The sequence below is a fragment of the Mustelus asterias genome, chromosome 8 (genome assembly GCF_964213995.1).
Source record: "Mustelus asterias chromosome 8, sMusAst1.hap1.1, whole genome shotgun sequence".
Classification (NCBI taxonomy): Eukaryota; Metazoa; Chordata; class Chondrichthyes; order Carcharhiniformes; family Triakidae; genus Mustelus; species Mustelus asterias.
In genome coordinates this window covers 4,798,890-4,824,147 of record NC_135808.1, presented here as the reverse complement: position 1 = coordinate 4,824,147, position 25,258 = coordinate 4,798,890, and the positions used below count along the sequence as shown (strand labels likewise).

The 25,258-nt window shown below is 44.8% G+C and overlaps 1 protein-coding gene across 1 annotated transcript in view; it reads right to left on the bottom strand.

The window, feature by feature from the left end:
• Positions 1 to 25,258, bottom strand: part of LOC144497632 (uncharacterized) — an 81,866-nt gene that overhangs the window by 2,738 nt on the left and 53,870 nt on the right. The window contains exons 10-12 of the mRNA XM_078219074.1: positions 21,971 to 22,204; positions 20,302 to 20,324; positions 19,053 to 19,168 (exon numbers count right to left, since the gene is read on the bottom strand). Of these exons, the coding sequence (XP_078075200.1) occupies positions 19,053 to 19,168; positions 20,302 to 20,324; positions 21,971 to 22,204 (373 nt within the window). The remainder of the gene's footprint in view (positions 1 to 19,052; positions 19,169 to 20,301; positions 20,325 to 21,970; positions 22,205 to 25,258) is intronic.

The following is a 25,258-nucleotide window of genomic DNA, read 5'->3' as shown; positions in this document are numbered from 1 at the left end:
CGAGTCTGTAAGATATCACACAAAAAATCAATTCCAAGGACAAAAGAATTCGGAACAGGAGTAGGCCATTCGGCCCCTCGAGCCTGCTCTTCCACTCAACAAGATCATGACTGATCTGATTGAATATTGTCAGTGATCCGGCCTCCACCGCTCACTGGGGTAGAGAATTCCAACACAAATCACCCTCTGACAGAAAACAAAATCTCATTTCTGTATTAAATGGGAGATTGCTCATTTTCAAACTGTCCATTGTACAAGACGCCATCGCAAGGGAAACATCCACTCAGCATCAATCCTGTCGAGTCTCCTCAGTGTCTTCTATGTTTCAATAAGATCACCTCTCATTCTCCTAAACTCCAATGGGTATAGGCCAAACCTGCTCAGGCTTTCATGATAACATAACCGCCTTCATCCAAGGAATCAGTCTCTAATTCAATGGTAATTTCTTATATTATCTATATTAATCATTTGGATGAGGGAAGTGAATGTATTATTGCTAAGTTTGAGGATGGCACAACAATAGGTGGGAAGGCAAGTGGTGAGGATGAGAGTCTACAGAGGGATTTAAAAAAAATTAGTGTGTGCGTGAAAGCTTGGCAGATGAAAAATAATGCAGGAAAATGTGAAGTTATGCACATTGGTGGGAAGATAAAGGAGCTGGATATTATTTGAATAGAGAAAGACTGCAGAAAGCTGCAGCACAGTGGGATTTGGGATCCTTGTGCAAAGATCACAAAACGCTGGCATGCAAGTTCAGCAAGTGTTTGGGAAGACAAATGGAATATTGACCTTTATTAAAAAGGGAATGGAGTATGAAAATAGGGAGGTCTTGCTAAAACTGTCCAAGTGACGAGTTAGACCACACCTGGAATACAGTTTTCATCCCCTTACCTCAGAAAAGACATACCAGCATTAGAGGCAGTCCAGAGAAAGTTCATTAGATTGATTCCAAATATGGAGGGATATGTTTATCAATCGAGGCTAAGTCAGATGGGCCTGTACTCATTGGAGTTTAGAAGAATGATACAGATAGGATTCTCAGGGGGCTTGACAGCTTGGATGCTGACAGGTTGTTTTCCTTTGTGTGAGAGTCCAGGACCAAAGGACATATCCCCAGAGCAAAGGGTTGTCCATTTAATGATGTGGAGATGCCGGCGTTGGACTGGGGTAAACACAGTAAGAAGTTTAACAACACCAGGTTAAAGTCCAACAGGTTTATTTGGTAGCAAAAGCCACACAAGCTTTCGAGGCTCTGAGCCCCTTCATTTAAGACAGAGATGAGGAGGAATTTCTTCTCTCAGAGGTAGTGAATCCTTGGAACTCTTTACCGCAGAGAGCTGTAGAGGCTGGGACATATCTTTAGGGCTGAGATAGACAGATTTTTAATCAATAATGGAATCAGGGTTATGGAAATAAGGTGGGAAAATGGAGTTGGAGGATTATCACATCAGACCAGTCCTGATCTCATTGAATGGCAGAGCAGACTCAATGAGCCGAATGTCCTCCCTCTGTTTTTGTGTCTTATGATCTCATGATCTTATGTAAGGAGATCAAAATAGTGCACATTACTCCAAATGCAGCCTCACTAAGGCCCTGTACCCCTGCAGGCACAATTTTTATACTTGATTCTCCTTACAATAAACACCGACATCCCATTTATATTCCTAATTACTTGCTGTACATGCAGACTAACGTTTTGTGATTTTTAAACCAGGACATCCAGATCCCTCTCTCCCCTAGGGTTCTGCAGTTTCTCGGTGTGATACCAGACCAGACCCCAAATTTGTTACAATATTGGATGAGGCTCCATATTTTGTTAGATTCAGAATAGGAACAATCAATATTTTTTGGTGCACAGAGCAAATTTGAAATCCCAGTTACTAAAGAAGGGTATAAAGCCATAAGATTCCATAATTTGAAAGAAATACAATAATTTTAGAGGCAGCACCAAGGCATAATGGTTCGCACTGCTGCCTCACAGCTCCAGGGACATGGGTTCAATTCCAGCCTTGGGTCACTGTCTGTGTTGAGTTTGCACGTTCTCCTTGTGTCTGCGTGGGTTTCCTCCGGATGCTCTGGTTTCCTCCCCACTCCAAAGGTGTGCGGGTAGGTGGATTGGCCATGTTAAATTGCCCCTTAGTTTTTGTGTGTGAGTGTATGCCCTGCGATGGATTGGTGTCCCGTTCTGGGTGTACCCTGCTTAACTCCCAGTGCCTGTCGGGATACGCTCTGACTCCCCAGGACCCTGAATAAGAGCAAGTGGTGAAGTGAGGAATAATTTTTCTATTAAAGAATCAATGAAGCGAACAATTAATACTATATAACTTACACATAAATAATGAACTAGGTAAGCATGAATCAACAGGAAATCCTAAGTACTCACTAAGAGGATAAAGTCATAAGATTCCATAATTTGAAAGAAACACAATAATTTTAGAGGTGGCACAGTGGTGCATTGGTTAGGTTGCTACCTCACAGCTCCAGGCACTGGTCTCACACACACCTCAAACCTCATGTTAGATGACATGACCAAGGCAGAACACACAGACTTTCTCAATAATCTGTCCAAATGTCAATGATCACCATTAAAAACCTCCCATAAATAATGGAGGATCAGGTGACTGGCATTAATGAGGAACTACAAGATGCTCTGATGCTTATAAGAATAGTACAAATAGAGAAATGAATGAGATTTGAAGCAGATAAATTTCCCCAGACCTGGTGGTCTCTATCTCAGATGCTGAAAGTAGTGACTGGAGAGAAAGTAGATGCATTGGTGGTTATCTTTCAAAATTCTACAGACTCTGGAATTGTTCCTGCAGATTGGAAGGTGCAAATGTAACTCCAATGTTTAAGAAAGAAGGGAGAGAATATGGGGAATGAAAAACTTGTTAGCCCGACATTAGTCAGAGGGAAAATGCTAGGATCTGTAACAAATGATGTAATAACTGAACACTGAGAAAATAATGGTGAATTTGGGCGCAGTCAATGGGAATTTATGAAAGGGAATCAGTTTCACAAACTGGTTGGAGATTTTGAAGAATGTAACAGCAGAATAGATAAGGTGTAACTGGTTGATCTGGTGTACTTAAATTTTCAGAAAGCTTTTAATAAGATCCCACACAAAAGGTTAGTAAATAACTTTAAAGCAGAAGAAATTTGGTGGAATGTACTAGCATGCAGTACATGCCAGTATATGTACATGGGAACTGATTAACTCACTGAAAAGAGAGAGTAGGGATAAATGCTCATTTTGAGGTGAGCAGCCTGTTACTAGTGGGGTAACACAAAGATCAGTGCTTGGGTCTCAGCTATTCACAATCTACATCAAAGAGGGCTTCCAAGGATCTCCACCCTTTCACTGTGCTCCAGATATGGTCCCATTAATGTCCTATATAACGAAAGCAGAATCTCTACACCTGCCTGATATCATTCGATCTCACTGTGAACACTTGGGATAAAACAGGAATTCTATCCTGGAATGGGCAGATCCGTCTGGCCTCGAGTGGGTGAATCTGTGCGGCACTCTGTCAACTGGGCTGCTAAAGACATTGTGCAGCTTGGGTCTTTTACAATTTTCATCATGAGACTGGATGTGACACACAGTTTGCTGTTGGCACTGCTGGATCGTCCAGCTATATCGATGATGTTCATGTCACTGTCCAGAGTGACTGGCCTGGAATTCACCAGCAGCAGTGTGGGCTGCTGAAGGATGGCCGGTCGCTTGCTGTTTTGAGCTGGGGTGTACACAGTGAATAACCAGAGCGGAGCATTCTTGTACAATACGTCTGATATGAGGAGGTGACTGCCCATCACCTCCACAACATCAGAGATGGTGAAGTTCCCTCTCCACAGCAGAATATCCAGGCTGCAGGAACAGGAATCATGTCCTCCTGATCAGATCAATCAGACCACCATCATGACCATGGACTGTAAGTGCTGAGGTGTGGCATCCCACACTCCTGTAGAAATGACAGGTCAGCTGTGATATTGTCAAGGTATCCCAAGACCAAAACACAACTTGTAAATTTAACACTGATCTTTGGATAAATGCCTGTCCTTTACCAGACCCATTGTCTGTGATAGTTCCAGCTCTTTTGGGAGCTCTTGCATACCTATAGTGTCCACAAACATTCTCACTATTGCTGGGCTCAGAAAGCCATCCTGGTCCAGTCAGCGAGTGTTGTTCAATCAGGGTGACATTGTGGACTCGGGGAGAGAGAGAGATGGGGGTTTGGCGTCAGGGAACCAGAGATGTTTGGGCTGTCCGTCAGGGGTGTCTGAGGAGGGAGGTGACTACACCGGAGTGATCCTAAAGGAAGTAGCTACACAGATAGTGGATTCATTGGTTGTCATTTTCCAAATATCCTTTCTGATTCTGGAGAAGTATCGGAGGATTGGAAAACTGCAAATGTCTCACCGCTATACAAAGAGCGAAGGAGGCAAAAAGCAGGTAACTTTCGGCCGATTAACCTAACATCTATTCATAGATTCATGGAACAGTACAGCACAGAACAGGCCCTTCGGCCCACGATGTTGTGCCGAGCTTTATCTGAAACCAAGATCAAGCTATCCCACTCCCTATCATCCTGGTGTGCTCCATGTGCCTATCCAATAACCGCTTAAATGTTCCTAAAGTGTCTGACTCCACTATCACTGCAGGCAGTCCATTCCACACCCCAACCACTCTCTGTGTAAAGAACCTACCTCTGGTATCCTTCCTATATCTCCCACCATGAACCCTATAGTTATGCCCCCTTGTAATAGCTCCATCCACCCAAGGAATCTATTGTTGGAAAAATGTTGGAATCAATTAAGGATGTAATGGGGGCACAGTTATAAAGTCATAATCTAATCAAGCTGAGTCAGCACGGATTCATGAAAGGGAAATCATGTCCGAATAATTTATTAGAGTTTTTTGAAAAGGTCTAAAGCAGTGTGGATAGAGGGGAACCAGTAGATATGTTGTCTTTTGACTTCCAGAAGGCATTTGACAAGATACCTCACAGGAGGTTAAGTTATAAGATGGTTAAGTCCGTGGTGTTGGAAGTAGTATATGGCATGGATAGAGAATTGTCAAAGGGGCAGGGAACAGCGAGTGGGGATAAGGGGTTCATTTTCAGGTTGGCAACCTCTAACTAGTGGGGTTCCACAGGGATCAGTGCTGGGACCGCAACTGTTTAGAATATATATAAATTACGTGGATGAAGGGAGCAAATGGACTGTATGAACCTGATGAAGGAGCAACGCTCCGAAAGCTTGTGATACCAAATAAACCTGTTGGACTTTAACCTGGTGTTGTGAGACTTCTTACTGTGACTTGGACGAAGGAAGCAAATGTAGACAATTTTGCAGATGACAAAAATAGGTGGAAAGGCAAGTTGCGAGAGGGAAACAGTTTGCAGAGAGATCTTGATAGGTTAAGTAAGTGAGCAAAAAGTTGGCAAATGGAGCAGAATGTGGGAAAATATGAAGTTGTTCAATTTGGAAGGGAGAACAAATGAACAGAGTATTATTTAAATGGAGAAAAATGGAAGAAAGTTGTAACACAAAGGGACTTGCGGGTTCTTGTGCACGAAACACAGAAAGCTAGCACACAGCGGCAGCAGGAAATCAGGAAGGCTAATGGAATGTTGGGCCTTATTTCAAAGGGGATGGAGTATAAGAGCAGGGAAATCTTGCTGCGACTGTACAAGGTACCAGTGAGACCATATCTGGAGCACTGTGAGCAGTTTTGATTCCCCATATTTGAGGAACGTCATTATTCCATTGGAGGCAGTTCAGGGAAAGCTCACTAGGATGATCCCCAGTACGGAGGGATTGTCATGAGGAAAGTTAAAACAATTTGGGACTCCACTCGTTGGAATTTAGAAGAATGAAATGTAATCTCAATGAAACATAGAGGATTATTAAGGGGCCTGACAGGGTAAATGCTGAGAGGATGTTCCCCCTCATGGGAGAGTCTTGGACCAGAGGGCATAGTCTCAGAAAAAGAGGCATCAGCTTAAGACTAAGATGAAGAGGAATTTCTTTGCTCAGAGGGTAATGAATCTCCGGAATTCTTAACTGCAGAGAGTTGTACATTCTGGGTCGATCAGCATGTTCAAGGCTGAGATAGACAGATTATTAATCAGAGAGGGAATCAAGGGTTATGGTGTTAAGGCGGGAAAGTTGAGATGAGGGTGTGAGTCTTTGGAACACCTTGCCACAGAGAGCGGTGGGGACAGAGTCCTTGTGTATATATAAGGCTGAGATAGTTAGATTCTTGATCAGGAATAGAAGCAAAGGCTTTGGGGAAAGGGCAGGAAAGTGGATGTGAGGAATGTCGGCTCAGCCAGGATCCTATTGAATGGCAGAGCAGGCTTGAGTGGCTGAATGGCCTACTCCTGTTTTTATTTCTAGTGGTCTCATGAAGACAATGATTGTGTGAGTAGCAAATTAAATTCACATGGTAAGTTCTGGTCACACCTTCTCATTTTTAATGATAGATTCAGAATCAAAATCAGATCATTTCCCTTCTCTTATACTCCATCCCCCTTGAAATAAGGCCCAACATTCCATAAGCCTTCCTGATTTCCTTCAATCAGTTATACTGGCTTGTATAACTTGTAGAACCAACAAGGGAACAGGCCACCTTGGACTGGGTGTTGTGCAATGAGAAAGGATTAGTTGGCAATCTAGTTGTGAGAGAACCCTTGGGGACGAGTGACCATAATATGGTTGAATTCTTTGTCAAGGTGGATAGTGATGTCGTTGATTCTGAGACCAGGGTCCTGAATCTCAATAAAGGTAACTATGATGGTATGAGGCATGAATTGGCCATGATCGACTGGGGAACATTACTGAAAGTAAAGACAGTGGACAGGCAATGGCAAGCATTTAAAGAACAAATAGGTGAACTCCAGAAGTTGTTTATTCCTGTTTGGTGCAAGAGATGGTAAGGGAATTGTGCCGAAACCATGGCTTACAAGGGAAATTCGAGATATTATCAGATTCAAGGAAGATGCATACAAATTGGCAAGAAAAAGCAATAGGCCTGAGGATTTGGTGCAGTTTAAAATTCAGCAAAGGAGGACTAAGGGATTGATTAAGAAGGGAAAAATAGAGTGTGAAAGTTAGCTAGCATGGAACATAAAAACTGACTGTAAAAGTTTCTATCGGTTTGTAAAGTGAAAAAGATTCACAAAAATGAATGTAGGCCCAGCTGTGAGGAGGATGAAGAGATGCTTCAGCATGATTTGGACAGGCTGAGTGTGTGGGCATATGCATGGCAGATGCAGTAAAATGTGGATAAATGCGCAGTTATCCACTTTGGTAGCAATAATAGGAAGACAGATTGTTACTTGAGTGGGTGTAAATTGAGAGAGGCGGATACTCAGTGAGACCTTGATGTCCTCGTACATTAGTTGCTGAATGTAAGCGTGCAGGTACAGCAGGCAGTAAAGAAGCCAAATGTAACTGGTTTGATTAGTAAGTTTCCGGACGACACAAAGGTTGGTGGATCTGCAGATAGTGGTGAGGACCATCAGAGGATACAGCAGGATAAACAAAGAAACAACTGATGCGTGTAAAAATGGTACAGCAATTATCACGGGGGATTATAATCTACATATCAATTGGTCAAACCAGGTCGGTCAAGGCAGCCTTGAGGAGGAGTTCATAGAATGTATCCGCGATAGCTTCCTTGAACGGTATGTAATGGAACCGACAAGGGAGCAAGCTATCCTAGATCTGGTCCTGTGTAATGAGACGGGAATAATTAATGATCTTTCAGTTAGGGATCCTCTCGGAAGAAGCGGTCACAGTATGGTTGAATTTAAAATACAGATGGGGCGTGAGAAGGTAAAATCCAATACCAGTGTCTTGTGCTTAAACAAAGGAGACGACAAAGGGATGAGGGAGGAGTTGGCTAAGGTAGACTGGGAGCAAAAACTTTATGGTGGGACAATTGAGGAACAGTGGAGGACTTTCAAAACAATCTTTCACAGTGCTCAGCAAAAGTATGTACCAGTGATAAGGAGGGACTATAGAAAAAGAGATAATCAGCCATGGATACGAAAGAAATCAAGGAGGGTATCAAATTGAAAGAAAATGCATCCAAAGTGGCAAAGATTAGTTGGAGCCCAGAGTATTGGGAAATCTTTAAAGGTCAGCAGAAAGCCACGAAAAAAGCGATAAAGAAAAGTAAGATGGATTATGAGAGTAAACTAGCTCAGAATATAAAAACAGAGAGCAAAAGTTTCTACAAATATATAAAACGAAAAAGAGTGGCTAAAGTAAACATTGGTCCTTTAGAGGATGAGAAGAGGGATGTACTAACTGGAAATGAGAAAATGGCTGAGGCATTGAACAGGTATTTTGTGTCGGTCTTCACAGTGGAAGACACAAATACCATGCCAAAGATTGATGACAGGAAGGCTATGGCAGGTGAGAACCTAGAAACTATCCTTATCACAAAAGAGGTAGTGTTGGGTAAGTTAATGGGGCTAAAGGTAGACAAGTCTCCTGGTCCTGATGGAATCCATCCCAGGGTACTAAAAGAGATGGCGGGAGAAATAGCAAATGCACTAGTGGTAATTTACCAAAATTCGCTGGACTCTGGGGTGGTTCCCGCAGATAGGAAAACAGCAAGTGTGACACCATTGTTTAAAAAAGGAGGTAGACAAAAGGCTGATGACTGTAGGCCGGTTAGCTTCACTTTTGCAGCAGGGAAAATGTTTGAATCTATCATCAAGGAAGAAATAGCGAGACATCTGGATATAAATTGTCCCATTGCTAAGACGCAGCATATGTTCACAAAGGGAACGTCATGTTTGACTAATTTGGTGGAATTCTTTGAGAACATTACGTGCGCAGTGAACAATGGGGAATCTGTGGATGTGGTGCCTCTGGATTTCCAGAAGGCAGTTGGCAAGGTGCCGTGCCAAAGACTGTTACATAAGATAAAGATGCACGGTGTTACGGGTAATGTATTAGCATGGATAGAGGATTGGTTAGCGAACAGAAAGCAAAGAGTGGGGGTAAATGGGTGTTTTTCTGGTTGGCGATCAGTGACTAGTGGTGTGCCTCAGGGATCAGTGTTGGGACCGCAATTGTTTATGATTTACATAGATGATTAGGAGTTGGGGACCAAGTGTCGTGTGTCAAAATTCGCAGATGACACTAAGATGGGTGGCAGAGCAAAGTGTGCAGAGGACGTTGAAAGTCTGCAAAAGGATATAGATAGTCTAAGTGAGTGGGCGAGGGTCTGGCAGATGGAGTACAATGTTGGTAAATGTGAAGTCATCCATTTTGGTAGGAATAACAGTAAAATGGACTATTATTTAAATGGTAAAAAATTGCAGCATGCTGCTGTGCAAAGGGACCTGGGTGTCCTTGTGTAGGAATCTCAAGGAGTTGGTTTGTATGTGCAGCAGGTAATTAAGAAGGCAAATGGAATTTTGTCCTTCATTGCGAGAGGGATGGAGTTTAAAAACAGCGAGGTTATGTTGCAGCTGTATAAGGTGCTGGTGAGGCCACACCTGGAGTACTGTGTACAGTTTTGGTCTCCTTACTTGAGAAAGGATATACTGGCACTGGAGGGGGTGCAGAGGAGATTCACTCGGTTGATTCTGGAGTTGAGAGGGTTGGCTTATGAGGAGAGACTGAGTAGACTGGGGCTATACTCATTGGAATTCAGAAGAATGAGGGGAGATCTTATAGAAACATATAAGATTAGAAAGGGAATAGATAAGATAGAAGCAGGGAAGTTGTTTCCACTGGTGGGTGAAACCAGTACTTGGGGACATAGCCTCAAAATAAGGGGAAGAGATTTAGGACTGAGTTGAGGAGGAACTTCTTCACTCAAAGGGTTGTGAATCTGTGGAATTCCCTGCCCAGTGAAGCAGTTGAGGCTACATCATTGAATGTTTTTAAGGCAAGGATAGATACATTTTTGAACAGTAAAGGATTAAGGGTTATGGTGAGCGGGTGGGTAAATGGAGCTGAGTCTACAAAAAGATCAGCCATGATCTTATTGAATGGTGGAGCAGGCTCGAGGGGACAGATGGCCTACTCCTGCTCCTAGTTTTTATGTTTTTATATAGATCAGTTGGAGACTTGGGCGGAGAGATGGCAGATGGAGTTTAATCCGGACAAAAGTGAGGTAATGCATTTTGGAAGGTCTAATACAAATAGGAAATATGCAGTAAATGGCAGAACCCTTAAGAGTATTGATAGGCAGAGGGATCTGGGTGTACAGGTGCATGCTTGCCTTCATCGGCCGGGGCATTGAGTTTAAAAATTGGCAAGTCACGTTGCAGTTTTATTGAGCCTTAGTTAGGCTACACTTGGAATATAGTGTTCAATTCTGGTCGCCACACTACCAGAAAGATGTAGAGGCTTTGGAGAGGGTACAGAAAAGATGTACCAGGATGTTGCCTGGTATGGAGGGCATTAGCTATGAGGAGAGGTTCGAGGAACTTGGTTTGTTCTCACTGGAATGAAGGAGGTTGAGGAGCGACCTGATAGATTATGAGGGGGATGGACAGAGTGGATCACCAGAAGCTTTTTCCCCGGGTGGAAGAGTCAATTACTAGGGGGCACAGGTTTAAGAAGCAAGGGGCAAAGTTTATTGGAGATGTACGAGGCACATTTTTTACACAGAGGGTCGTGGGTGCCTGGAACTCTCTGCCGGGGAGGTAGTGGAAGCAGATGTGACAGTGGCTTTTAAGGGGCATTTGGACAAATACATGAATAGTGTGGGAATGCAGAGATATGGTCCCAGGAAGGGTAGGGGGTTTTAGTTCAGTCGGGCAGCATGGTCGGCGCAGTCTTGAGGGCCGATGGGCCTGTTCCTGTGGGGTAATTTTCTTTGTTCTTTGATATGTTGGCCTTCATAGCCAGAGGATTTGAGTATCGGAATAGGGATGTTTTCCTGCAATTGTATAGGACATTGGTGAGGCCACACCTGGAGTATTGTGTGCAGTTTTGGTGTCCTTATCTGAGGAAGGATGTCCTTGCTATAGAGGGAGTCCAGCAAAGGTTTCCCAGGCTGATTCCTGCGATGGAAGGTCTGCCATATGAGGAGAGACTAAGTCGTTTAGGATTATATTCACTGGCGTTTGGAAGGGTGAGAGGGGATCTCATAGAAACTTATAAAATTCTAACAGGGTCAGACAGGGTAGATTCATAAAGAATGTTCCCAATCGTGGAGGAGTCCGGAATGAGGGATCATAATTTGAAGACAAGGGGTAAACGTTTTAGAACTGAGGTGAGGAGAAATTTATTGACCCAAAGGGTGGTGAATCTGTGGGATTCACTCCCACTGAATGTAGTTGAGGTCAAAATGTTGTGTGATTTCAAGAAGAAATGAGATATAGCTCTTGGGGCTGATGGATCAAGAGACTTGGGGAGAAGGAGGATCAGGATATTGAATTTGATGACCAGACATTGTCAAAGCTTGGGGCTCCAAAAGCTTGTGCTGCCAAATAAACCTATTGGACTTTAACCTGGTGTTGTGAGACTTCTTACTGTGCTCACCCCAGTCCAACGCCGGCATCTCCACATCAAAATAAAAAGCTGAGCACGTTCAAAGGGCCAAATGGCCTACTCCTGCTTTGAGTTTCTATGTTAATGAGAGAACTATCTGGAGTGGCAGTTATCTGTCAATCACCTGAAAGCAGTTGGTTCATGAGTGTTAATCAGTGCAGCAGGAAGTAAAACTCGCAAGCGACTCATCAGAGGGTCTATAAGTAAGACTCACCTTTCAAAATGCATGGCCAGTAATAGGTGCATGAGACAGGTGACTGCGCTGGACTGGGATGGAGACTGAGTGAGCAGCGAATTAGGTTCATGCGGGAATGAAATGCACAGGGGAAAGAAATGTGGTTATCATTGGAATTATTCTAAGTTAATTAAGTGAGGAATTTAATTAAATTTAACTGGATAACATGAGGAACAATGCAAGACAGGTGTTATGTTGCAGCTGAGGAATGTGTGATTTTGGACGTCCAGGTGTTCCATGACAAACACATCTGCAGAAAGTGTAAGCAGCTGGAGGACTTCCAGATCAGAATTAGTGAGTTAGAGGCTGAACTGCAGACACTGCACAATGTAAGGGAATGGGAGAAATACCTGGACAATTTGTTCCGGAATATGGTCACACCTCTTAGAATAGGATTATCTGTTTTGGTCAGCAGTGAGTGACAGGAGGATGTGACCGAGAGTGAGACAGGTAAAGGGACTGAGCAGAGAGTAATGGAGGAGCTTCAGACTTTGCAGTTGTTGAAAAGGTTTGAGGTGCTTACAATCTGTGTGGATGAAAGCAAAGGCTGCAAAGTGAATGAGCAGTGTAACCATGGCACCATGATACAGGAAGCCTATCAAGTGGGGGATAACAAACAGGAATGTGGTGGCAGTAGGGGACAATATAGTGTCGGACACAGATACTGTTCTCTGCAGCAAAAGTGAGCATGTGCTCAGAGCTGGAGAGGAATTTTCATTGTAAGTGGGAGGATCCAGTTGGCATGGTCTGTGTAGGTACCAAAGACATAGACAGGACAAGCAAAGAAAATTGTCCTGGTCCACTCCACTAATGTTCAATCAGGGTGATATTGTGGGCTGGGTGGGGACACTGAGGTTGGAGGGAAGTGGTCACGGAAGCAGGGATATTTGGGATATCTGTAAAGGGCATCGTCACCATGAGAGGCTCGGTACCAATTAAGAAGCAGAACCTCAAAGGTAATAATCTCTGGATCATTACCTGAGCTACATGTAAACTGGTAGAGGGAAAATGAGCTGACAAAGATGAATGCTCAAAGGCTGGTGTCTGGATCATGGGCATTGGCACCAGTATTGGGGATAGTGGGGTTGTTTTGATTCGATTTATTATTGTCACATTTATACTGTGAAAAATATTGTTTCTTGCAGGCTGCACAGATGAAACATATTGTTCATAGAGTACATATGAGAGAAGGAAAGGATAGGATGCAGAATATAGTGTTGCAGTTACAGACAGGGTGAAGAGAAAGCTCAGCTTAATATATGAAAGCAGCAATCAAAAGTCTGATGGCAGCAAGGAAGAAGCTGTTCTTGAGTTGGTTGGTACGTGTTCTCAGACTTTTGTATCTTCTTCCCGACGGAAGAAGGTGGAAGAGAGTATGTCTGTGGTGCACGGGGTCCTTGATTACGCTGGCTGCTTTTACTGATGTGGAGATGCCGGCGTTGGACTGGGGTGAACACAGTAAGAGTTTTAACAACACCAGGTGAAAAGCCAACAGGTTTATTTGGTAGCAAGTGCCTTTTGCTTTCGGAGTGCTGCTCCTTCGACATTTCCACTCCATCTGACGAAGGAGCAGCGTTCCGAAAGCTAATGGTATTTGCTACCAAATAAACCTGTTGGACTTTAACCTGGTGTTGTTAAAACTCTTACTGCTTTTACTGAGGCAGCGGGAAGTGTCGACGGAGTCAATGGATGGGGATCTGGTTTGGGTGATGGATTAGGCTACATTCACAACCCTTTGTAGTTTCTTGCAGTCTTGGTAGAGCAGGAGCCATACCAAGCTGTGATACAACCAGAAAGAATGCTTTCTATGGTGCATCTGAAAAAGGTCGTGCGAGTTATGGCAGTCATGCCGAATTTCCGAAGCTTCCTGAGAAAGTAGAGACGTTGGTGGACTTTCCTAACTATAGCATTGGCATGGAGGGACCAGGACAGGTTGTTGGTGATCTGAATACCTTGAAACCTGAAGCTCTGGACCATTCCCACTTCAGCACTGTTGTTGTAGACAGGGGCATGTCCTCTATTACGTTTCCTGAAGTCGATGACTCTCGTGCGTTTTACTGACATTGAGGGAGATTATTGTCGTCACACCATTTTACCAGATTCTCTATCTCTTTCCTGTAGCCCGTCTCATCGTTGTTTGAGATCTGACCCACTATGGTCGTGTCATCAGCAAACTTCAAAATAGAGCTGGAGGGGAATTTGGCCACGTGGTCATAGGTTTATAGGGAGTATCGTAGGGGGCTGAGAACACAGCCTTGTGGAGCACTGGAGTTGAGGATGATCACTGAGGAGATGTCGTTCCCTATCCTTACTGATTGTGGCCTGTACGAAAGGAAGTCTAGGATCCAGTCGCAGAGGGAGGAGCCAAGCCATAGGTCACGGAGTTTGGAGATGAGTTTTGTCGGAATAATGGTGTTGAAGGCTGAGCTGTAGTCAATGAATAGGAGTCTGACATCGGTGTCTTTGTTATCTGGGTGATCCAGGTTTGAGTGCAGGGCCAGGGAGATGGCGTCTGCTGTGGACCTGTTGCGGTGATAAGTGAACTATCATTGATCCAGGCAATCTGGGAGGCCGGAATTGATTTGTGCCCTGACTAACCTTTCAAAGCATTTCGTAATGATGGATGTCAGAGCCACTGGACGGTAGTCAAGTTAAAGTTTATTTATTAGTCACAAGTAACGCTTACATTGACACTGCAATGAAGTTACTGTGAGATTCCCCATGTCGCCACAGACTGGCACCTGTTCAGGTCAATGCACCGAACCAGCCATCTTTCAGAATGTGGGAGGAAACCGGAGCACCCGGAGGAAACCCACGCTAACACAGGGAGAACGTGCAAACTCCACACAGACAGTGACCCAATCCGGGAATCAAACCCAGGTCCCTGGCGCTGTGAAGCAGCAGTGCTAACCAGTGCTACCTTGCCGCCCCGCACACTGCCTGATTGTTGGGATGGTCTACACCTGAACTGCTAGAATGAGTGTTCCAACAAATTGCATAACTCGGGAAGTAAAGAGGGCTTTAAACGAAACTCGGAGGGTGAAGGATCCAAATTGCGTACATGTGGTAAATCCAGGGGTAGATTCAAGGCAAGACACCATCATAATAATATGGGAAATGAGGATCATAGAATAACAGGAATGGACAAAGAGATAAAACCTGGGAATACAGCAATAGTCAAGAATAGATGGTACAAAGATAATAAAAAGTTGAAACTAAAAGCTGTGTATGTGAACGTACACAACATTCATAACAAAGTAAACAAATTGATAACACACATTGAAGTAAATGAATATAATCTGATAACTTTACAGAGACATTGCTGCAGGACGAAAGGGTAACATTTAATGACATTCAGGAAGGATAGAAAGCTCGGTAAAGGTGGAGGGGTCGCACTGTTTATCAAGGACCTCATTGGTGCAATAGCTGGAGATGACCTTAGTTCAGGAGATCCGAATATAAAATTGGTTTGGAGATGAGGAATAGGAGGGGAAAGAAGTCAACAGTGGGAGTGGTCGACAGTCCTCGCAATAGTAGCCACAATGTGGGTCACAGATGAAAAGACAGTAATAATCATGGGCGATTTTAATCTAAATATAAACCAGAGAAATCAGGCTGTAGTTTCCAGGATGGGGAGTTCACAGAATTCGTTCGAGAAAGTTTCTCACAGCAGAACGTTCTGGAACTAACCAGAGAGTAGGTTATATTAGACTTGGCTTTGGGCACTGTGACAGGAGTAATGAGTGAATTCAGAGTGAAGGCAGCACTAGGTAGCAGCAACTACAATATGATTGAATTTGAAAAGGAAAGTGTTCAAAAGGCTCAGAGAGCTTGGCGATGATAGGGATTTAGAAGAGTATACGGCTTGTAGGAAGGGACTAAAGAAGGAAATTAGGAGAGCCAGAAGGGGTCACGAGAAGGCCCTGGCAGGTAGGATTAAGGAGAATCCTAAGGCGTTCTATAAATATGTGAAGAGTAAAAGGATGAGACGTGATGGAATAGGGCCTATAAAAGGTGAAGGCGGGAAAGTCTGTACAGAACCAGTTGAAATGGCAGAGGTGCTCAATGAGTATTTTGCCTCGGTTTTCACAGAGGTGAAGGACCTGGGTGGATGTACTGCGGGCGTGCGGTGGACTGAAAGGATTGAGTATGTGGACTTTAAGAAAGAGGTTGTGCTGGAATTTTTGAATGGCATCAAGACAGATAAGTCGCCGGGTCCGGATGGGATGTACCCCAGGTTACTGTGGGAGGCAAGGGAAGAGATTACAGAGCCTCTGGCGATGATCTTTGCATCGTCGATGGAGACGGGAGAAGTGTCGGAGGATTGGAGGATTGCGGATGTGGTTCCTATTTTCAAGAAGGTGAATAGGGATAGCCCAGGTAATTACCGAACGGTGAGTCTAACCTCAGTGGTTGGAATACTGATGGAGAAGATCCTGATGGACAGGATATATGATCATTTAGAGAGGTTTAGTAAGCTGAAGAATACTCAGCATGGCTTTGTCAAGGGCAGATCGTGCCTTACGAGCCTGGTGGAGTTCTTCGAAAATGTGACTAGATGTGGTTTGTATGGATTTTAGCAAGGTGTTCGATAAGGTCCCCCATGCAAGGCTTCCAGAAATAGTGAGAGGGCATGGGATCCAAGGGGCTGCTGCCCTGTGGATCCAGAACTGGCTTGCCCAAAGGAGGCAGAGAGTGGGTCTAGATGGGTCTTTTTCTAAATGGAGGTCGGTCACCAGTGGTGTGCCCCAGGGATCTGTTCTGGGACCCTTGCTGTTTGTCATTTTCATAAATGACCAGGATGAGGAGTGGAGGGATGGGTTGGTAAGTTGCCGACGACACGAAGGTTGGTGGGGTTGTGGATAGTCTGGAGGGATGTCAGAAGTTACAGAGGGACATAGATAGGATGCAAGACTGGGCGGAGAAGTGGCAGATGGACTCCAACCCAGATAAATGCGTCGTGGTCCATTTTGGTAGGTCAAATGGGATGAAGGAATACAATATAAAGGGAAAGACTCTTAGTATTGTCGACGATCAGAAGGATCTTGGGGTCCAGGTCCATAGGACTCTAAAATCGGCCCCGCAGGTGGAGGAGGTGGTTAGGAAGGCGTATGGTGTGCTGGCCTTTATCAATCGAGGGATTGAGTTTAGGAGTCCGGGGATAATGATGCAGATATATAAGACCCTCGTCAGACCCCACTTGGAGTACTGTGCTCAGTTCTGGTCGCCTCACTATAGGAAGGATGTGGAAAAGATTGAAAGGGTGCAGAGGAGATTTACATGGATGTTGCCTGCCTTATGAGGATAGGCTGAGGGAGCTCGGACTTTTCTACTTGGAGAGGCGAAGGATGAGAGGAGACCTAATAGAGGTGTATAATATGTTGAGAGGCATAGATCGGGTCGACTCTCAGAGGCTTTTTCCCAGGGTGGAAATGTCTGCTACGAGAGGACACAGGTTTAAGGTGCTGGGGGGTAGTTACAGGGGAGATGTTAGGGGTAAGTTTTTCACACAGAGGGTGGTGGGCGAGTGGAATCGGCTGCCGTCAGTGGTGGTGGAGGCGAACTCAATAGGGTCATTTAAGAGACTCCTGGATGAGTACATGGAGCTTAATAGGATGGAGGGTTATAGCTAAGTCTAGAAGCTAGGGACGTGTTCGGCACAACTTGTGGGCCGAAGGGCCTGTTTGTGCTGTAGTTTTTCTATGTTTCTAATAGGAGCAACTATCTGGTCATTAAAGCTAAGCTAGTTGAAGTGAACTGGGTCCCCAGGCTTGGGGATATATCTATAGAGAAGCAATGGCAGATATTTAAGACGATATTTCAGAATATTCAGAATAAATATATTCCTACTGGAAAGAAAATCCCCAATGGGAGGATCCACCATCTGTGGTTCACTAAAGAAGTTAAGGAAAGGCTCAAATTCATGGAAAAAGCTTATAACTGAGCAAAGATGAATGACAGGTCAGATGACTGATCAGAATGTAAAGAATTGCAGAGATCAAACCCCCACAATAATGTAGCAGCAGCAAAATAGGTATCCAGTGTCCCCACACTAAACATAAGGCGAAGTCACATTGTCTGTACAAACTGGAGACATTTGATATAACTGGAGACTCAATACAATCTTGATCTTCCATTGGATGGTGATGCCCCACCCAGAAGAACAATCTATACAATGGTTTAATCCCTGGTCTTAAAGGGACCACTGGAAACCCCATTGGAAATGATTTAAGGAGTTTATTTGCTCTGTTTCCTGCCTAATATTTATACCGGAAATGACATCATCAAAACAGAAAACTCCATCATGATCACAATGCTGTTCCTGTGATCTTGTTGTTTGGAAATTGGTTTTCTCATTTTCTACATTCAAACACTGACTGTTCCTCAAAATGATTCCACTGGTTCTGAAGTGTTTAGGCTCACACTGCGGGAATGAAGGGAGCTTTTGATGATTTCTCTGTGACCAGGAGGTGAGTTATTTTTCTCACTGCTGCTTGCTGCTCCTTTCTCTCTCACCCCCCGTTGTATATTCATGAGGATTTCTTGTTCCCTGTTCCCTCCTCAGGAACAACAGAACCTTTTCCCACACTGCAAACCAGTGGGAAACTGGACAGTGATATTGTTCTGAAGATCAGCCCTCAGAATGGATTGAGCCTCTGATCAAATTCATAGAGTGAGCGGTGGGTTCACTGGTTCACTACCTCAATGGAGTCACTCAAAACCTCAACCTCACTCAATCCAAACTGCCCTGTCACCCTCCCTATTCTAGATTTAAAAGCTATACCCACTTTGATCTAGACTCTGTGACCGTGTCAAACACGTGGATGTTTATAATCTCCCTTTTATTCCAAACCATGAACATTTCAATAAGATCGCCACACTCCCTCTCTTATCCAGTGCAGACTCGCAGTTTCTGCAGTCCCTCCTCTTGATTAATGTGTCCAATTCCACCAGACAGATTATCGGTCATTTATCACTTGCTCTCTAATGTCTGTGTGTCTTCCTGAGAAATGATGATAAAAAAATGTTTCCCAGAATGACAGACGGGAGCAGTCCAGTCTCCTGGAGCAATTCTATTCACATCCTGAGATTGGTGCTCTATTCCTCTGGTTATACAGATCCCTTCACTGCTTTGACACACAGTGACACACAGAAAGAGAAATATGAGAATGGGGAGACTCCAGGTATTAATAACCGGAAATGTGAGTATTTAATCTGGATCTTTGGAGCCCATTCAATATATTTACAACTGAATTGATAATCAATCAAATTAATATGAGAGATTTACCAGGGTTAATGAAGTTTATCATTTCTCTCCATGCTCTGTACTGTAAAAGGTCTTTGTACTTCCTGATAGACAGGACGGCAGCAGACACTGAGAGTCTCTGATCGTCATCACTAATCCTGTAAATGGTAAAAATAATGCTCTGAATTTGTCTTTGTTAGAAGATTTTAGAACTTATTTAAATGGTCAAGTTTTCAGCATTTTTGATGATAGAGAAAATGTACAAAGTGAAATGTTAATCTTGTTTCTCTAACTGAGAAAGGAATAACTTTTAAATTCAAGGGCAGAGAATGGAAACAGCCATGTCTTGAAAAAGGTTCAAAACCTGATAACAGCCATCACACACACTGCAGGATGTGATAAACATTGAGCCTGTCCACTTGCTGTATTATAAACAAAGTTTGTAGAACAAACACAAAGGCTGGAAACATCCCAAAGCTGAATATCCAATTCTGCAATCCCTGGGCCCACAACCCTCCCAGAATCCTGTTCTCCTCGACTTCCGGCACCTTGAACAACTCTGATTTTAGTCACTCACCCATTGAGAGCTGGACCTTCAGCTGCCGAGGTCCTGAGCTCTGGAATTCCCTCCCTGATCCTCTCTATCTTTCTAATTCTCATTCTTCCTTTAAGACGCTCTCTGAAATCCATCTCCGTCATCCAGATTAATATTTTCTTATTTGGCTCTGTGTCAATTTACTTTTATAACGCTCCTGTGAAACTCCTTAGGATATTAATTTCCAAGAAAGGCACGATATAAATACAAGTGTTGTGGTTGTTAACGACACAGAGCCAGTTTGTATTTAGTATAAAATTAGAATCCGTTCCCCCCTTTAATGTGAGACTTTCTCGGGTTGGTCAGGCTCCATGCAGGGACATGGGTGACCCACTCCTTGGAAACATGGACCGTGTGGCTCTCTCAGGGTCAGTGGGAAGGTCACAGACACTAACAGCCAACATCGGGCAAGTGATCACTTCCGGCCTGGGAACCAGATTGTATTATTTACACATCCCGGTTATTTATTACAATATTGTAGAACAGTTCTGTAAAATCACTGTAATAAAGTGAGTTATCATAAAGCTCTCGTCAGTGTGTATACGCGGAGCTTATCATTTCCTGCAGTGATGATGTCTTGGTAACTAATGACCAACCATTTAAAGTTGTGACAACAACCAATAAATAAATACATAATAACAATTCAGGGAGTTTATTTTACCATCCTGAAGAGTTTCAGTAAAGAACATGTCCTACCTTCTCTTCCGACAAGCTTCCTCCTGAAAGAAATGAATCAGGAACAGTGAGGGTGACAGTAACAGATTTCAGGAGCAGTTAGACAGGCTGGTGAAATGAGCAGACTCAGAGCAGATGAGATTTCACACGGAAATGTAAAGTGATGCATTTTGGAAGGAAGATTGTGGAGAGTCAAATAAACTAGAATTGAACATCAGTCCCGCTCACAGACACAGTGACTCTCACACACCGTACCAGACACACCCACACACACAACATGGAACTGGAACTGGATATCAGTCCTGCCGACAGGCAGTGGGGGTTATTCTCCAGCCCACTGCGATGCTCCAGCAATGCAACAGGCTGGGGGACATCAGTGGTGGTTGTTTAGCGGGCTCCCCGCTCGGCGCCACGGCCTCCACGCGTCTCCCAGACGAAGATTTGTGGCGTCATCAGCTCCGCCGAGCTGATTTCCATATTTAAGTTCCTACTTACATCTAATTAGTGGGTCCGGGATTAGAGTCTCCGGACCCGCTATTGTGTCTCCCCCTGCCAGGAGTGGGTCACTCCAGCAGGTTTTACAACAGCTCCCACTAACAGGGAGCAGGCGGCCCGACCCCACCAGAAGGAACAGAGGCCATGGCGGCCCCCACAGGGGGTCGGGGGTAAGGGGTGTGCACCTTGGGCAGTGCCAGCTTGGCAGTGCCAGCCTGGCCCCCTGGCAATGCCCAAGGGGCAAAGTGGCAATGCCCACTGGGCATCGAGCAGTGCCAATGGGGTGGGTCAGGGGGGGCAGGGCAATGAGGGTGGGGCCTGTTGTGAGGGCGATCGGTGGGAGTGGGTGGGGAGGTGGATGGGTCCCACTGCCACTCTGCATAGGGATCGGTGGCAGAGGAAGGGAAGAGGGTGATCAGGACCGGCCATCCAGGTTGCAGCGGGGGGAGGCTGGCGGGATTGGGGTTCAGGGAGATCGGGGCTTATGGGGCAGTTGGTGGGGTGGGGGTTAGACATCGGTGCATGCCCGGAGTGGTCCGGGACGCCAGCAATCGGGATTAGGGGGGGTCGAAGGGGAAGGGATGCGGGGTCGTGGGGCTGGCCAGCGATCTCCGCTCTGACAGATCGGTGCATGTGCAGTTTCCCACTCAGCGCTATGCTGCCGGCCTCTCCAACAGGAATGGGGCCCGCTCCCTGATTTTCAGCGTGAATCGCACTGAGGCACTCGACAATACTCAGAGTTTGGGCGATTCATTTTGAAAATCCCACTACAAAAAACCCAGCGGGAGTTACTCCAGTTTTTATGCAAATTCGGCACTTCGAATTGTTTTGGGAGAATCGGCCCCAGTGACTCTCACACACCGTACCAGACACACCCACACACTCACAACATGGAACTGGAACTGGATTACAATGGGAGTTCCAGGAGGAAATTAAACACGGAAATAATCACAAAGCAAGTGTGAAGATCAAGAAAACTCATTCTCAGGAGGTTCCAGGTATTCCCAGGAATCTGCAGACAGTGTGGGAGCCGTTAATTCCGAGACGACAGGAAAATGGTTCAGGAAGGGACACAAAATTCTGTTCAATTCTTTTAGTATTTTTCAGTAAATTCTATATTAATTTCACAGTTATCATCAGTTATTTAGTGACTGTGTGAAGTTTCCCTGAACTGAGCCGCAATATATTCCCTCACCTGCAGAAATATCAGCACGTCTTTTTGCTCCATCTGTTTCTGTATCTTTGAGAGTTTCTCCTCAATAGAATTTAAATTCTCCTGAATCTCTCGAAGGTTTCTCTCCATTGGTTTTAGAATCGTCTCCTCTTCTTCCCTGAGATCTCTGAGTAAACGCTGCTCTTTCTCAGTGAGAATCTGGTGCATTTTAGCGAACTCGGATGTGATGTGGGTCTGCAGACTGCTCGACTGTTCCTACCGAATGAAACGTGAAACATAGAACATAGAAAAGCTACAGCACAAATAGGCCCTTCGGCCCACAAGTTGCGCCGAACAATTTCCTTACCTTCTTGGCTCATCTATAACCCTCTATCTTACTAACCTCCATGAACCTATCCAAAAGTCTCTTAAAAGACTCAATCAAATCCGCTTCCACCACCACTACCGGCAGCCGATTCCACACACCCACCACCCTCTGAGTGAAAAACTTACCCCAAATATCTCCTCTATACCTACTCCCCAGCACCCTAAACCTGTGGCCTCTCGTGACAACCATTTCAGCCCTGGGTAAAAGCCTCTGAGAATCCACTCTATCAATACCTCTCAACATCTTATACACCTTTATCAGGTCACCTCTCATCCTTCGCCTCTCCAAAGAGAATAGACCTAGCTCTCTCAACCTATCCTCATAAGGCATACCACTTAATCTAAGCAACATCCTCGTAAATCTCCTCTGCACCCGTTCTATGGCTTCCACATCCTTTCTGTAATGAGGCGACCAGAACTGGGCACAGTACTCCAGGTGGGGTCTGACCAGGGTCCTATACAGCTGCAGCAATATCTCCCGATTTCTAAACTCAATTCCTCTATTGATGAAGGCCAGTATTCCATACGCCTTCTTAACCACAGCCTCCACCTGCGACGCCGCTTTGAGCGTCCTATGAACCCGGACCCCAAGATCCCTCTGCTTTTCCATACTGCCAAGCGTCTTATCCTTAATATTATATTCTTCCATCCTATTCGACCTGCCAAAATGAACCACCACACACTTATCTGGGTTGAAGTCCATCTGCCACTTCTCCGCCCAGTCCTGCATCTTATCTATGTCTTGTTGCAACTGCTGCCATCACTCTACACTATCCACAACACCTCCAACCTTTGTGTCATCAGCAAACTTGCCAACCCATCCTTCCACTTCCTCATCCAGGTCATTTATAAAAATCACAAAGAGCCAGGGTCCCAGAACAGATCCCTGCGGCACCCCACTGGTGACCGACCTCCACTCTGAAAAAGACCCATCTACAACCACTCTTTGCCTTCTGTGGGCAAGCCAGTTCTGAAACCACAAAGCAACGTCCTCTTGTATCCCACGCCCCATCACTTTCTCCATAAGCCTTGCATGGGGCACCTTATCAAACGCCTTACTGAAACCCATATAGACCACATCTTCCGCTCTTCCCCCATCTAAGTGTCTAGTCACATCTTCAAATAACTCAATCAGACTCGTAAGGCATGATCTGCCTCGGACAAAGCCGTGCTGTCTACTTCTGATCATACTATTCCTTTCCAAATGTTCATAAATCCTGCCTCTCAGGATCTTCTCCATCAACTTACCTACCACTGAGGTTAGACTCACCGGTCTATAATTTCCTGGGCTATCTCTTCTCCCTTTCTTGAATCATGGAACCACATCCAACATCCTCCAATCCTCCGGAACCTCTCCTATCTCCATTGATGATGTAAAGATCATCGCCAGAGGATCAGCAATCTCTTCCCTCGCCTCCCACAGTAACCTGGGGTACATCCCATCCGGTACCGGCGATTTATCTAACTTGATGCTTTTCAACAGCTCCAACACACCCTCTTTCCTAATGCCCACATGCTCAATCTTCTCAGTCCACTGCAAGTCTGCACTGCAACTACCAAGATCCTTTTCCACTGTGAATACTGAAGCAAAGTATTCATTGAGTACCTCTGCTATTTCAACCGGTTCAATGCAGACTTTCCCACCGTCACATTTGATTGGTCCTACTCCTTCACATCTTATCCTCTTGCTCTTCACATACTTGTAGAATGCCTTGGGGTTTTCCTTTATCCTGTCTACCAAGGCCTTCTCTTGTCCCCTCCTGGCTCTTCTAATTTCCCTCTTTTGTTCCTTCCTACTAGTCGTATACTCTTCTAGATTTCTAACATTACCTAGCTCCCTGAACCTTTTGTCAGCTTTTCTTTTCTTCCTGACTAAATCCGTTACAACCTTCGTGCACCACGGTTCCTGTAACCTACCATAACTCCCCTGTCGCACCGGAACATTGCCGTGCAGAGCTCCAGACAAATTTTCCTTGAAAATTTGCCACATTTCTTCCATACATTTCCCTGAGAAAACCTCCTTCCAATTTATGCCTCTAATTTCCTGCCTAATAGCATCATAGTTGCCCTTACTCCAGATAAACACTTTCCTAGCTCGGCTGATCCTATCTCTTTCCAATGGTAGTGTAAAGGAGATAGAGTTATGATCAGTATTCCCAAAATGCTCTCCCACTGATAGATCTGACACCTGCCCAGGTTCATTCGCTAATATCAAATCAAGCACAGCCTATCTTCTTGTAGGCTTATCCACATACTGTGCCAGGAAGCTCTCCTGAACACACCTAACAAACTCCTCTCCATCTAAACCCCTTACCCTCGGGATATTCCAATCGATATTTGGGAAATTAAAATCTCCCATCACGACCACTCTGTTATTATCCGGCATCTCCACATCATGATTATCACATCTCTCCAGAATCTGCTTCCCAATCTGCTCCTCCACATCTCTGCTACTATTGGGCGGCCTATAGAAAACACCCAGTAAAGTTACCGATCCCTTCCTGTTCCTAGCCTCCACCCACAGAGATTCCGTCGACAATCCTTCCGTGGCATCCATCTTTTCTACAGCTGTGACACTATCCCTGATCAACAGTGCCACTCCCCGACCTCTTTTGCCTCCTTCTCTGTCCCTCTTGAAACATCTGAAACCCAGTACTTGAAGTACCCAGTCCTGACCCTGAGATAACTAAGTCTTTGTAATGGCCACCACATCACACTTCCAAGCAGCGATCCACGCTCTAAGCTCATCCATTTTGTTCACTATACTCCTTGCGTTAAAATAAACACACCTCAACCCTTCGGTCTGAGAGCTCCCCTTCCCCTTCCTATCCTCCCTCTCACACTGCCGAACAGCACCTCTTATTTTTACTCGAACCTCCTCTCTCCCAGTCACCACATTTTAGAAATCTTAGAAACCCTACAGCACAGAAGAGGCCATTTGGC